Genomic DNA, 14,109 nt, shown 5'->3' with positions numbered 1-14,109 from the left:
CCTGTATCAGTTGGTGGTTACTCCATGTCTTCCCCTCCTCATCCCCTGGTCCACCTCCTGTGTCTACCCTGCCACCTCTTTTTCACATAGCTCTGGCCCCACCTTCGGGATCCAGCAGCTTGGTAAGTCCCAGCTCCTTTTCAGCTAGATTGAATGCATTCTGCAGATTGTAGTGTGCATTACACTTCTTCAGAGACTCAAAATCCAGCAGGTCTGGCCTGGGAGGGGAGGAAAAACAGAAGGGATCAGAAACATGTGAGATCATAAAGAGGAAGGAGAAACCCACTCCAATCTTTATCCCTAAGTCACCGACCCAATTTTGTCCAGAAGTAGCATCCCAAACCCACACTGCTGCTCGCAGCCCCTCCTGGAACCGCCTCCCCTGCTTCCCATCACAGCGCTCCGTGCAGCCCTGCACCCCCACGTTCTGGTTCTGCTCCGAGTGCCGTTCCTTCCTTCTGACTGTTGTGCAGCTCATCTCATCTCTGTCTACACATGTGCACCCTAGGTCATTAGCCGACCCAGCACTCTGCTGCATCTGCTAACCCTGTCTTCTCACCGGTGTTTATGCACAATGGCGTTGAAGGCTAGTCCATCTCTCCAGCTGGTGGTGAAGTTGTGTACATTGACATTGGGATACCTATAAACAGAGATTTGGATAATGGTGAGTAGGGCCGAGCCCTGGTCTGACTCCAGGATAGTCATCAGCTCACAGTTCCTGGAGCCTAGCACAGCCTGGGGGTCTCTGACCCTCCAGTACCATATGCCCGGGACATCCTTACCCTGCAGTCTTCATCTGGCACCACAGAAGCAAAGCATCCTTGGCTGACTTCTTCTCCTTGTTGTCTTCTGTCTCCACACTGATGTCTTGGATCTAGGAAGGAAGCAAGCAGGGTCCTCACTCCCTGGACAGGAATTCCTGGTGTTATCAGAGATGCTCAGATAAATGTCAGGAAACCACTCTTTTGATTGTGATAAGGCAAGGGACCACAAAACACTGGGTGCAAGAGATCTGAGGCAGCAGATTAGGGTAGGATGCTGAAGAATGGGTGCGCCCCTGAGTGGAGGCTGCTGGTTCCTCCAGGCAGGGAACTCTCCAGGCAGAAGAGAGAACATTTTCTGAGAGCTGGCTCTCCAAAGGGAAGCCGACAGAGCCTGGGAAGGAAAGGGATGACTGGGAATGCTGTGACGGCGTGAGGATACTGGGGCATGGGAAGGAGGAGGGGGACTATTCCACTGGGGGAGGCCAGCAGAGTTTATGGAAGGGGATTGGGGCTGGTGACCAGACCCTCTAAAGTTCCCAAACCCCCTGTGGTGAATGACCAGTTTGTAAAGCTTCTAGTCCCTTGTGGACCAACCTGTAGTCCTATTGCCTATGACAAATACACAGACCAGCACAAGGGAACTTGCCATAGGGGTTTGATATTCACCCAGACTGGTTTCTGCCCTGTTGAAGGAGGGGAATCCACTGATCTGTGCTTGGATAGAGCCGCAATGGCAACTGCTACACAAGGTTCTAGATTCTTCGTCATGGGCCAGCAGTAACAGTTTGTGGTGCAACACCGGTGCAGGAACCTCACCGTGTGACAGTGTGCTGGGGTACCTGGAATCGAAGGATGATGGTCCAGACCAGCCCAAGGGTCAGTCGGTGGTTTCCGTCCACGATGTCGTGGGAGCCCATGTTTTCCAAGTGCACTTTTTGCTCCTTGAGGAACTGCAGTGCCTTGTCTACGTTCTCCAGGCAGTGGATCCGCATGCGGCCCTTTGTGGGCTTTGGCTGTGGAGGGACAGGGGCACGATGGCACGGGATTGTGGGTTTCTGCCTCGTTCCCCAGCTTTCCCAGGGCCTGGGTTTGCACACCTTCCCCATGACCTCCCTCAGGAACATGGGCACAGCCCCAGGGCTGGAGCCAAAGCTGAGGTTACAGATAAGGCGTGGGCAGATTAAGATTCCCAAGGGAATTAATTGCACCCAGAGTAGGTGAAATGCTTTCAATGGGGCCACTGTTCCTGTCTCCACGAAGCAATGCTCCTACATAATCCAAGTGGCAAAGCCTCCTGAAATGATCCCATCCTCTGGGCAGAGGGAGCCACTGCTTCCCGCCCTGTGCTGCCACTCTGAGGGCTGTTCCTCCAGCTGGTTCCCTCGGCCACTTTTCTGAGGACCCCTCTTCCCTTCTTGACCATGGCTCACCAGTGTCTCTCCCGAGAGCACCTCGAGGAGCCTCAGCAGGTTGCGCCCATCCCGGAGGTCACTGTACAGGTCCCCCACCCGGCACGTGACCCGGGCCAGGTGCGAGTTCACCCACTTGGTGAAGGTTTTCTTCTGCACAGCTTCTCGCTCATCTGTGGTGGCAACATGGGGTTATTTCTGTCCTTCGAGTTCAGTATGCCTGCTTCTAAACACCAGTTAGCAGGGGTGGGGGATGGAGGAGGCTGAGAGATGGGAAGTGAGGTCCTCTAAGGAGGAGGAAGGGAAGGAAGGTGACCGGGAGGAAAACCCATAACTTTGAATGAGCTCATAAGCAAGGTAGAGAAGAAAGATGAAAGACAGAAAATAGGCTTTGGGAAGAAAGGATGAAGACATCGGAAGCCGTGGGACATGCAAGGAGGGGCTGGGACATGTATGAGTTATGTAAGTGGTGGAACGCTGGTCAAGTGACTTCATCCATCAGAGCCCCAATGTCCTCATCTGTAAAATGGGAATGTTACTTTCTACTTCAATAGGTCATTGTGTTGATTGAATGAGATCAGATACATAAAACACCTAGTTGGTGCCTGGCACAAAATGGCTCCTTGGTGAATGGCTGTTATAAAGCGGCGTGATCTGACCTGAAGGAGGGCAAGAGCCGCCTGGGGCCGGTGGGAGGTATGGCTGTTCTCTTTTGGTTGCGGACAAAGGAGTGGGTGTGGGCTAAAATTATAGCAGCAGCTCTTCCAAGTGGTCATTAGGACTTGGCGGTATAGAGGCTGCAGGCCTCCTGAGTCAGCTTACTGTCCTTGGATAACTTAGAGAAAAGGCAGGCCCCTCTGCTTTGGGGGCTGGGGATGGTACATTCAGCTGGCTGCAAGGGGATCCAGTTCCAGGATGTAAATACCCCATTGCTCAGAAGAACAGGATCTTGAGAGTTGGGAATTGGGAAAACAGTGAGCCCAGGAAATATGGGGTGGGGGGAAAGCCAGGCAGAGTTAGACACCAATCTCTAAAAAAATTAGGCATTGCCCTGCTGCCCAGTCCATGGGTGGCAGGGGGAGCTACTGAAGAGGGGAAGTAAGTATTAGAAAAATAAAAATTAAGACGGCCGGGCGCGGTGGCTCAAGCCTGTAATCCCAGCACTGTGGGAGGCCGAGGCGGGTGGATCACGAGGTCAAGAGATCGAGACCATCCTGGTCAACATGGTGAAACCCCGTCTCTACTAAAAAATACAAAAAATTAGCTGGGCATGGTGGCGTGTGCCTGTAGTCCCGGCTACTCGGGAAGCTGAGGCAGGAGAATTGCCTGAACCCGGGAGGCAGAGGTTGCGATGAGCCGAGATCGCGCCATTGCACTCCAGCCTGGGTAACAAGAGCGAAACTCCGTCTCAAAAAAAAAAAAAAAAGAAAAAGAAAAATTAAGAATATTCTAAGTGACAAAGTGAAGGCATCAGAAGCTGCTCTGGTAATGAGAATTTCTGCCACTTCCCCACAGAGAGCCCTGTGCAAGGACCCAACCCACGTGGCTGGGGTCTGAAGAATCACTTTTGCTCCCATCTCAGCAACAGCATCTCAGAAACCAGAAAGACTCATCCCTTAATCTCACATTCCTAAGCACCTCACCCATAAGACACAGCAACACACCCATGTCACTCCCTGTCTCTTACCTCCAGCCACTGTACTGGCACCAAACCTGGGGTCCTAACAATGACATGGGACAGCCTCATGCTCCCCAGCACCCGTGAAACCAAGGGAGCCTTGGTGCTTCCTGGCAGGTCTGAGCGGGGCGGGGGGGGGGTGCAGAGAGGCCTAGCACACAGGCCATTGCTAGATCCAGGGGACTGCCCTGCAGCTGGGGACCCTGAGGTGAGGCCATTTTGGCACACAGGCAGAAGACACGGAAGTAGTGGCAGCTAGAAGGACAATGGGCAAAGCCAGGCACCAGAAACAAAGTGTCACATCACAAGACGTCCACAGCATCCCTAGATCCTTACACACACACACAACAGTGACTCCCAGAAACACACCTAAGTGCTTGTGCCAGAGTGAACACACGCCTGCTCAGACATCTACCTGGGCCTGTTTGCACAAATCCTCTCTCCTTCGAGACACTCCTCTCTTCTTCCAGACACACTGTCTCCTTGCACACATTCAGATGCCTGCTCAGAAGCCCAGAAAACACCATCTCCAGGTCCCTGGGCCTGGCTCACCCCTCCTCCTCCCCTAACTGCCCTGGCGGGTGCTCTACCAGCAGATCCAGATCCGCCTCAGAGGCACTGCTGGGGCCTCTCCAGTGCTGGTGCCCCCGCGCCCCCTATGGCTGGTTGCCTTTGCTCCACACAGCACTTCGAGGCCCGGCAGTCACACCCACCCACGCCATCATACACAGCCCCTGCCAGCGGGTCCAAGCCTTTCCCCATTCTGTTGACATCTGTGTATTTTCCGGCCTCTTGTAATTATCCCCTCTAAGCTGTATCACGTTGTCTCCCAACACAAACATTGGCGTCACACCGTGTCCCATGCAGAGTCCTCAGCTCTGGCCACTCTCCTCACACCCAGATCCCTCTCACCCAGGTTCAGCAGCCCCCACAGGGGCCTTGGGCCTCACCTTGCAGCTGTTTGAAGCGTCCTTCCAGCACACTGGCATACTGAGCAGGGTTGATGAAAGCAGCTGGTGAGAGCAGGAGGCCCCCGGGATTCTGGGCCCCTTCCACAGCCTCATAATAAAATTCGCCGGCCCCGTGCAGGCCGTTCCCATGCACCCTGCTCACTCCGTTCCCATTCATGCTGCCAGCTGCTGGCTACAGAACCCAGGGCCCAGAGTCCATGCTCCCTGCCGGCAGAGGGCCAGTTTCTGTTCCCCAGTGGGACCTCAGGCTGGAGTCCAGGGTCAGAATTTGGGAATGGTGGGAATTTCAAGGAGTTGCAAAAAGAGTTACGGGATGTCCCAAGCTCCTGAGACAGTGAGTGGGGCACACCTGGCTGTGGCGAGAGGAGACGGGAGGCAGCTCCAGACAAACAGGTTGGACGGTGTTGGGGAGGGGAGGGAGGCGGAGCGTGGCCAGCGTGGGCGGGGCCAGGCCCTGCGGGGCGGCAGCGGAGGGCATTGGAGTGCCTCCGACACCCACCCATCAAGCCCCAAGTTACTTAAGAATATACAAGACCCACGAGGGGCCCCCCAGTACAAACTCCTGTTTCCCAAAGGTTTGCAGGTATGTTGAGGGCAACCTCACTCTGGCGGACTGGGAGGTCATTCTCCAGAACCTGTGGGCTTTGAGTCCCAGCTCAGAAACAGACAAAGAGAAATCTGGAAACGAGGAGATCCTTGAAGAGGAAAAGCCAGGCACTGTGTGAGGCATTTTCTTTCACTCCCTCGCCTGTGAAATGGGCACTGTTACCATCCTTTCCACTTGCTTATCACTACCTCCAGTGCCAGCCCCTGCCCTGCCCTCCAGTCCACCAGGGCCCTCCTCCACCAGGCCATCCTGGCCCCCAGACACCCTGCTGCTAGGCACATCTGCCAGGTGCTGTTCTACCTCACCCTGGGCTTCAGCGCTTGTCATGTGCACCCTACACTTGCTCTTCCCCATTTTCATTCATTCAGTGTTTATTTGATACCTACTGGTTGGAGGCACAGTGCTAGGCAAAGCCCATGCAGAGCTGCCTCTTCGAGAGCCCAGTTTAGTGGTGGAGATAAACACCCAATTAGAGCACGAGGTGGCACAGATGTGTGCACAGACCTGGTGACAGTCCTGGGTAGCACGTGTTATATGCAACCAGACACGGTGACAGTCGTGGGTGGCATGTGCCCCATGTACATAGGCATGGTGACAGTCATGGGTGGCATGTGTCCCATGTACACAGGCCTGGTGACAGTCCTGGGTGGCATGTGTCCCATGCACACAGGCATGGTGACAGTCCTGGGTGGCATGTGTCCCATGTACACAGGCATGGTGACAGTCCTGGGTGGCATGTGTCCTGTGCCCAGGCATGATGATAATCCCAGGTGGCACTTGTCACATGTGCAGACATGATGGGTGGCACATGTCGTACACACATAGGCATCATGACAGTTCTAGAAGCTATGAATCCAAAACCAGGGTGCCAGGAACACTTCCTCCAAAGACATGACATTCTCCATAACCCACACCTTCTGTCTTCTCTGATCTATAGACACACTGAAAGGAGTGTTTCACAGCTGGCCTGAAGACCCAACCAGAAGGACAGAGAGGCCCAGGAAAAAATGAGAAGGGGTCTGGGGAAGCTATGGCTGCCACAAGGGGGTCCTCAGACTGGTGCTGAGCTGGCTCAAAAGAATCACTTGGGGAGCTTTTGAAAAATCCTGAGTTCTGGACCAAGATTCTAACTCACTGTGTCTAGAGAGGGGCTTGGAAACCTGTATTTGTGAAAAACATCCCCAGGTGATCCTGTAAAACATGTGGGCAGATTTGGGAACCACCCCCTTTGAGTCTCTCCTCTTGTAGGGACCAACTCCATCGCCATTGGGAGCACCACTTCTCGGTGAGAGTAGGTGGGGCCTCTCAGACTGGGCTTGGCTGGGCTGGGTGGCCGGGAGGTTAATGGCAATGACAAGGGTGGGATGGAGGAGGAAGCCAGACGGGGTGGGTGGCCTTGGGGTGTGTGCGTGACTCAGCCCCACGCCAGCCACTGGTGGTGTCAGGTGGCAGCCGCACTCTTGTTGCCATGACAACTCCTCCCCCGGAAGACAGGGAGGCCGTCGGACGGGTTTCTGCTCAGAGCAGGACAGCCCAGGCCCCAGGCCCTAGGCGGAAGGGAAGGGTAGGGGCCAAGGCAGGCAGTGAGCACACCTGGGAGAAAAGGCAGCAGCTGCAGAACAGCAGCCGGTGGAGGGAACCTGCTTCAGGGAACATGCAGATGAAATAATGGGAGTAACAGGCGGCAGGTGGAAGGAACAGGTGGGGAAGGAGAGGAGGGATAATAGGCTAGGAACAGGTGTGGGAAATGACAGTGGAAATCAAGGAAGACATAACAAGGGCATGAAAGGTAAGGGAGAGGTGGGCGGAGACAGGAGTGGCAAGAGTGAGAGTGCAGAAAAATGAAGGGACATGACCCGGGGGCTGTTTTAGTCAGCTCCGCCAGTACAGGAGTCAGTGTAGCGTCTCTATGCTTGCAGGGAGGGGCTGAGGAAGGTTCTGAATGGCAGGAAGGCTGTTCTTGAGGCTGGATTTGGGGACCAGGGACTTGATAGGGTGCTCTGGGTCTCTCGCTTAGAAAGAAAAGTCAGTCTTCCCATAAAGTTAAAGAGCTCTTCATAACAAGCTGACAGAGCCTCCTCCAGCATCCCCACCACCCCGGCCGTCCCCTAACCTCACCTGCCAGGGCCTTAATGCGTGACCTCTCAAAGAGGCGGGCCGAGCTGCTGTCATTGTCCCAGTCCGAGTCAGGAAGGTCCCAGCGGTTGTTGATGTCACTGTACTGGCCCTGGATCTCCAAGCTGTCAAAGTCTGTGGGTGACAGAGTGCTGCTCATGGTGGTAGGTGGCTTCCTGCTCCTGCAAGGAGAATGTGGCTGGTGAGGGGTGTCCAGGGACCACTAAGCCCTCCCCCCACCACCAGATCCTTCTGTTTTCCTGCCCTACCTGTGCCCTGCTCTCCTTGTGGCCAGAGGCTGTGGTTGGTTGCCTGGTGGAAATCAGCCCCCAGGGGGAGAGGGGAAGACATTGGAGAGGCCTGGGGACAGGAATGCCTCAGAGGCACAGAAAGTGAAGCAGGAAGGAAGCTCGGAGCAATGTAGTGGGGAGGAAAGGATCCAAGGGCCTCAGGCCAGAGAGGGAGAGGTTGGGGGGGGTGCTGAAAGGGGTGACAGGCTTTAGTGTTTCAGACAGCAGTGTGCAGCCCAGGGTAATGCAGGCAGCACATATGAGGCCCCTTGGGCAATAATGACCAGTACAAACTGTCCCGAGGCCCTGATCAGCCCAAGATGGCCTCCTATACCATGTAGGCAATTTGAAATGAAAAGACCCAGATTCTGCTCTTGAGCTAAGAGAAAGCTATGATACACCAGTAAGACTGATGCACTGTTTGGCAAGTATGGATACACCAGGAAGATTGAGGCGCTGTTTGGCAAGTGCCCAGGAGTTCAGAGGAGGACATAGTACGGTTCTCTCCCCTTTGTTTCCTTTGGTTTGCCAGAGAGAATGTCAGTAATAATAAATGTCGGCAGTGACATGTCCCTGCCATTGACATGCATCATCCCACCATAACTTCCTATGGGGTGAGAGCCCACTGTCGTCTCTGTTTTACAGATGAGGAAGTGGCACAAAAGACATTAAGCTGGCCAGGCGCACTGGCTCATGCCTGTAATCCCAGCACTTTGGGAGGCTGGGACAGGAGAATCGCTTGAACCCGGGAGGCAGAGGCTGCAGTGAGTTAAGATTGTGCCACTCCACTCCAGCCTGAGAGAGACAGAGTGAGACTCCACCTCGGAAAAAAAAAAAAGACATTAAGTTACTGAGGTCACACAGCTGGAAGGAACAATGCTGGGTTTTGAAAAGTTCTTTTTGACTCTGGGAGACATGTTCTTAATTGCAGCCTCTTGGACAGAGAACATACACCATTTGCTCAACCATCCTGGAGGCCTTTAGTGCTCATCCCATGGCTCCCGTCTAGGGCCCAGGCTGGGGAAATGTGGACCATGCAGGCTCACCAGCACCAGCACTACTTCCGGCTCTAACTTACGCAAACACACTCTGTCCTCAAAACTAACAAATGAGGTTCAGAATAGCTGCTGTGGATTAAAAAAAAAAAAAAACAAAATCCTCTACTGTCCAAAGTTCTTGTGTAATTCAGCATTCAGCAGCCATTCAAGAGAGAGAGGAGGGGACTGGGTCTGTAACTTTGACAAAACCCCCAATTCTACATTTCTTCCCAGCCCGACTTCCTAGAACCAGGGCTGCAGTCTTGGCAGTCTCTGGTTCTGGAAAGGAAGGAGGTATGGAGAAAAGAGAAGTGATGGGTTGGTTGGTGAGACTCAGGTAGGTGGTGAGACCCATGGGCACACAAAGGCAGAACTTGGCTTCCATCATTAACTGGTTCCATGAAGCTGAACCTGACCTGCTTGAAGTCCAGGGTTGTGTGCCCCTCCCCTTTCTCCTAAAGAGAAAATGTGTGCAAGGATTTTTCTTGGGAGGAGCATTAATGAGCTGCAAGGGAGCTAAGGTCTAAGGTTTGTAGATTTGGCCTTTAATTCCCTGTAGAAGGAAAGGGAGCTTAATTTCTACTAACCCTGGGACTCTTCTCATTCAAAATCCACCATTTCTCCCCACAGATTCTCTGGATTTGTTCTGTAAATATTTATATAAAAATACATTCTAGGGCAGAGTTGAATCACCCTGAGCAAAGAGTGCTGCGGGCAAGGCATGACCTGAACTAGTCATCTAATACTCTCAGCTGCTAGATGGGAAAGTAGTCCACACCTCAGGACCAAGTCTAATTCCATTTCCTCAGATTAGTGCTTCCTAACCGGCAGCCACACTTATGCTCAGCTCTGAGATGGATATTGCCAGCACACAAACTCTTCCTGCACAGACCTGCCCACAAAAACGCCTACACCTAAGTCCCGCCCTGCTCCCACTTCGGTTTCCATGACCCCTTTTTCTTTTACCAGGAGTCACAAACTTACCAAGGCTAGCCCCCAGGAGTGTTTTGCTGGGCCAATAAGCTATTTTTAAATGACTGACTTTTTGGCCAGGTGCGGAGGCTCACGTCTGTAATCCCAGTACTTCGGAAGGTCAAGGCGGGTGGATCACCTGAGGTCAAGAGTTCGCGAGCAGCCTGACCAATAAGGCAAAACGTTGTTTCTATTAAAAATACAAAAAATCAGCTGGGCATGGTAGCAGGTTCTTGTTGTCCCAGTTACTCAAGAGGCTGAGACAGGCAAATTGCTTGAACCTGGGAGAAGGAGGCTGCAGTGAGCCGAGATTGCGCCACTGCACTCCAGCCCGGGCCACAGAGTGAAACTTCTCAAAAAAAAAAAAAAAAAAAAAAAAAAAAAAGACTGATTTTGGATTCCTTATGTGGGTCTGCACTATCTCTCTACAGGCCCAGCCACTTCACTTATCTATGTTACCTGCCTGGCCCTAAATGCTGAGGTTTGCACACCCTGCCTCCTATCTTTGTATTTCACAAAGAGCAGAAACTCAAAGAAGCTAACCATCTGACCCTGTCTCCAAACTACAGTATCTCTGAGGCCCCTGTAAGCTGCACAGAACCTAAACATGACTGCTTTGGCTTATTTTTGGGGATCCAACTTGGTCCTCCTAAGGGAAGGGGGAGACAACCCTGGCCTTCAAGCAGGTCAGGTTCAGCTTCATGGAACCAGTGAATGATGCAAGCCAGGTTCTGCCTTCCTATGCCCATGGGCACACGCCTCCCTACCAACCCAAGCCTCACCACCCATCACTTCTCTCTTCTCCATACCTCCTTCCTTTCCACAACCAGAAACTACCAAGACCACAGCCCTGGTCCTAGGAAGTAAGGCTCAGGAGAAATGCAGAATTGGGGGTTTTGTTAAAGTTACAAAGGGGTCTAATTGGGGGCGAGACCCTCCAGGGAAGTCCAACTGTTAGAATGTCTCTATGGATTCCTATCATTAGCAGGAGAAAGTATGGAGCTAGAACCTCCCCTTCCCCCAAATAAAAACTCAGCCACTTAAATGCTCCTCTCCCCAAACTGAGTTTCAAGCATACATGCAGTGTGTCCTGAGTTTCCAGAATGCTGTGATATGTATAAGGAACCAAGCTGGCACTGGTGTCCTTAGATCTCAGACCCCTACAGGGCCACCATGTTGAGACTCCAGGGGGTTTGTTCCCACGGCCTTCCATGTGAATGGGGCTCTCTGACATTGTTCAGCATGTGGCTCTGAGACTCTGCTATCTCTGTGTCTCTAGGTCTTGGTTTCCGAGCATTCTGGCTCTGCAGCTCCCTGGCCTTTTGGACAATATGCTGTGTTCTCAGCTTGTGTCCCCTGCAGCCATCTCTAGATTCCCACTGATTTCTATTTGTGTGTCTCCTGCTCAGATCCAGCGCTGGTTTCTTGCCACTGAGTAGATCATTCCTCACCTATGACCTGGGTCTCCATGCTCACACTTCCTCAGTCTGCCAGCAGCCCCCAGCTTCATGACCCCCTGCCTCTCTTGAAGCCAGAGAATCCTCAATTGTCCTCTGTTCCTCGGATTCCTGAAGTCTGGCAATAGGGCAGTGCAGTAGCTAATCCAGATTACAGTCTCATCATACCTTATTCTTAGCCATTGACCTCAAGGCCAGGCCCAAGTAGCTTACACCGTTAGTGCTAGAATAATGCCAACTCCTGCCAGCTGCAGGCTTGGGGTCCTGCTGGAATCAACGCCAGGCGCTGCTGGAGGCCGACTGGGCCCACGCGTGCTGATCCTCCCAGGCAGCTTTCCTCTCTTTCAGCTGACATGTTAAGCTAGAAATCCTATACCCTGGGCTAGAGGCTGTCTTGTACCCAAATTCCTCCTCTCACCACATCCTGCTCCTGATGAATTCTTTCTCTCCCTCAGAGATGATCATTCCCTCCTCTGTGCTCCCGGGGCACCTCGGCATGCAGCTAGTATTGTACTTATCACATCGCATTACCATTACTTGTTTACGTGTCTCTCTGCCCGCTCCACATTTAACTCATGAGGACAAGGGCTGTCTCACTTCTTTTGGTGTTTTTCCAGACTCAGTACAATAGATATTCAATCAAGAGATACTGAATGACTTGACTATAATTCAGTTTTGGGGCCATCGAATTAATGTCTTTCTTAGGACTAGAGAGAAGCTCAAGGAAAGAATGAACATGGGATGGGAGAAGACCAGCTCCTCGGCTGGAGTACTTTCAGGGTTAAGTGCAACAGCACAAGACCAGGGATTCTCAAAGCTCCATGAATCACAACAACCTGGAGGACTGTTAAATCACTGGTCGCTCCCCCACCCCCTAGTTTCTGATTCAGTAGTTCTGGGGTGGTGCCTGGGAATGTGCATTTCTAACCTGTTTCTGGTCAGAAATCCACATTCTAAACACTGCAGCTACTGGTCTGGGGACCACACTGTGAGGGCCACCCTTGTCCAGAGATGAGAAGCAACTGGAAGTGGTTAGAAGAGCCATGAGGACTAAGAAGACACAAAGTTTCAGGGGTGAGTGTGACCCAGGGTTAGCTTCAAGGTCAGGCCTTACCCCATACTAAACTCAAATGTCACCTCCCCTTGGGAGCTCAGGCCATGAGAGAGGAAGATGAAGATGGAGTATGTGCCAGAGCTAATGAAAGAAACAGTGCTGATGCCCCAACAGCGAACCGCAGATGTCCGAGCCGGCGCTAAAGAAGTCATGAGAAGGCAGAGTTGAATAAACGACAGCGAGATGAATAATAGATTAGAAGAAATGGGGACTTTGGCAAAGTAAAAATCTTATTTGCTTCTAAGTATAAATGGGTAGACTAGCAGAGAGAGAAAAGGAAAAAAGAAGTCACAAATCAGCTCAGGGCTCCCAGGAAAGCAAGAGAAAGGGGCCCAGGGCAGAGAACCGGAGAAGGCAGGAAGAGGAAAACCCCCATCCACCTCCCAGACTGTGTTCCTGATCAATTCCCTCGGAGGAATTTAGGAACTGGGCTGAAGAGGGGGACTGAACTTTTATTTTCTCCTTTGGAATCCTCCAGTTATGGCAGATTCATTCAAATATTCAAATTCTTCACTCCCTTGCCACCTCCCTTCCCCAAGCCTGGGGTCACATCAGTTTCTCTAAGGGAAGAATCTAAACTCCATCCTTTGCCCTTCTGAATATGCCAAGAGTTTGTCCCACACCTCAAGCTAAAACGCATATTTGGAACTCACTCTGCCCTCTTCACCTTCAAGGAAAACTGGTTTGTGGCTACCTCTGCCCATGCCTGAAACCTCCGGGTTCTCCAGCGTCGGAACTGTGGCTGCTCCGAGAGGGAGAGGGCAGACGAGAAACAACCCTGGCAGACGTGCAGCAGGTTAAGACCGGGGCAAGCCTGCAGCTCACACAAGCATGCAATGTCCTCGGGTCAATGGGGTAAAGTTCCGAGCCGAGTGGAAGGTAAATCACGACTGTGGCGCCGGAGCTGGAACACTCCCGCGGGCAGGCCTTGCCGGGTAGTTCCGTGTGGGGCGGACTGCACGGCCCATCAGCGTCCCAGCCACAGAAACGCCGCACGCGGCCGCTCCCCCACCGCCCGAAGCGTCTGCGTTCTCCCCGGGCCAGTTCCGGCCACCACAGGCAACCGCGTGCCCCTCTCCCACACACTGAGGGGGAACAGAAGGGAGAGCGTGGAGCCAGCTGCCAAAGAGGCGAGGAGGAGCCCACGCAGCTCTCGGGAGGAGGGAGCCGGGCGCCCGCAGTAGCCGGGCAAGGTGGCCGAGCGCGCCCCCAGCACCTGACCCGGCGCCGGCCCGTCCTCCTCGCAGCCCAGGCGACGCGAGCGACCGGCGCTGTCAGACCCGCTCCCAGCCTGGCCGCGAACGCGTCCGTCAGCCCCAACTGTTCCAGACTCTTCTCCCCGCTCCAGAGACGCCCGAGTCCCCCGGCCTCGGCCCCCACCGCCCTCACCCCGGTACCTGTGCCTGGCTGGCACGGGACCCTCTCCGTCCCGTCCCCGCCTGCTCCCGCCCCGGCTCACCCCGGCCGCTGGGACCCGACCCCGACCCCGACCCCGACCCCGACCCCGCCGCCCGCACGCGGCCGCACAAAGCGCGCCGCCCCGCGGGCCGGGACAAAGCGGGCGGGGGCGCCGGCACCTACCTCAGCGCGGAGCGTGGGTGCGGCGGGCGGGGGCGCACCGGTGGTTGCCGCGCCCGCAGCCCGACCGCGAGGGGCGTTTGCTGGCAGTGGCCGGGCGCACGGCGGATGGCGTGC

The 14,109-nt window shown here is 53.8% G+C and overlaps 1 protein-coding gene across 4 annotated transcripts in view; it reads right to left on the bottom strand.

Moving 5' to 3' along the window:
• SPTBN2 (spectrin beta, non-erythrocytic 2) overlaps positions 1-14,109 on the bottom strand; it is a 44,454-nt gene that overhangs the window by 28,998 nt on the left and 1,347 nt on the right. The window contains exons 1-7 of one of the 4 annotated variants that reach the window (XM_032282721.1): positions 13,996-14,082; positions 7,548-7,726; positions 2,195-2,346; positions 1,604-1,777; positions 783-874; positions 560-640; positions 103-218 (exon numbers count right to left, since the gene is read on the bottom strand). In XM_032282721.1, coding sequence (XP_032138612.1) covers positions 103-218; positions 560-640; positions 783-874; positions 1,604-1,777; positions 2,195-2,346; positions 7,548-7,704 — 772 coding nt within the window. In that variant the 5' untranslated portion in view covers positions 7,705-7,726; positions 13,996-14,082. Of the gene's footprint in view, positions 1-102; positions 219-559; positions 641-782; positions 875-1,603; positions 1,778-2,194; positions 2,347-4,801; positions 5,578-7,547; positions 7,727-7,813; positions 7,901-13,995; positions 14,083-14,109 lie in introns of those variants that run through there. The other 3 variants (XM_032282722.1, XM_032282720.1, XM_032282719.1) reach the window with 3 other exon arrangements.

The sequence above is a fragment of the Sapajus apella genome, unplaced genomic scaffold (genome assembly GCF_009761245.1).
Source record: "Sapajus apella isolate SASKATOON/1434 unplaced genomic scaffold, GSC_monkey_1.0 scaffold14, whole genome shotgun sequence".
Taxonomy (NCBI): Eukaryota; Metazoa; Chordata; class Mammalia; order Primates; family Cebidae; genus Sapajus; species Sapajus apella.
The sequence above is the reverse complement of the archived record's forward strand: the minus strand, read 5'-3'. Positions and strand labels throughout refer to the sequence as shown.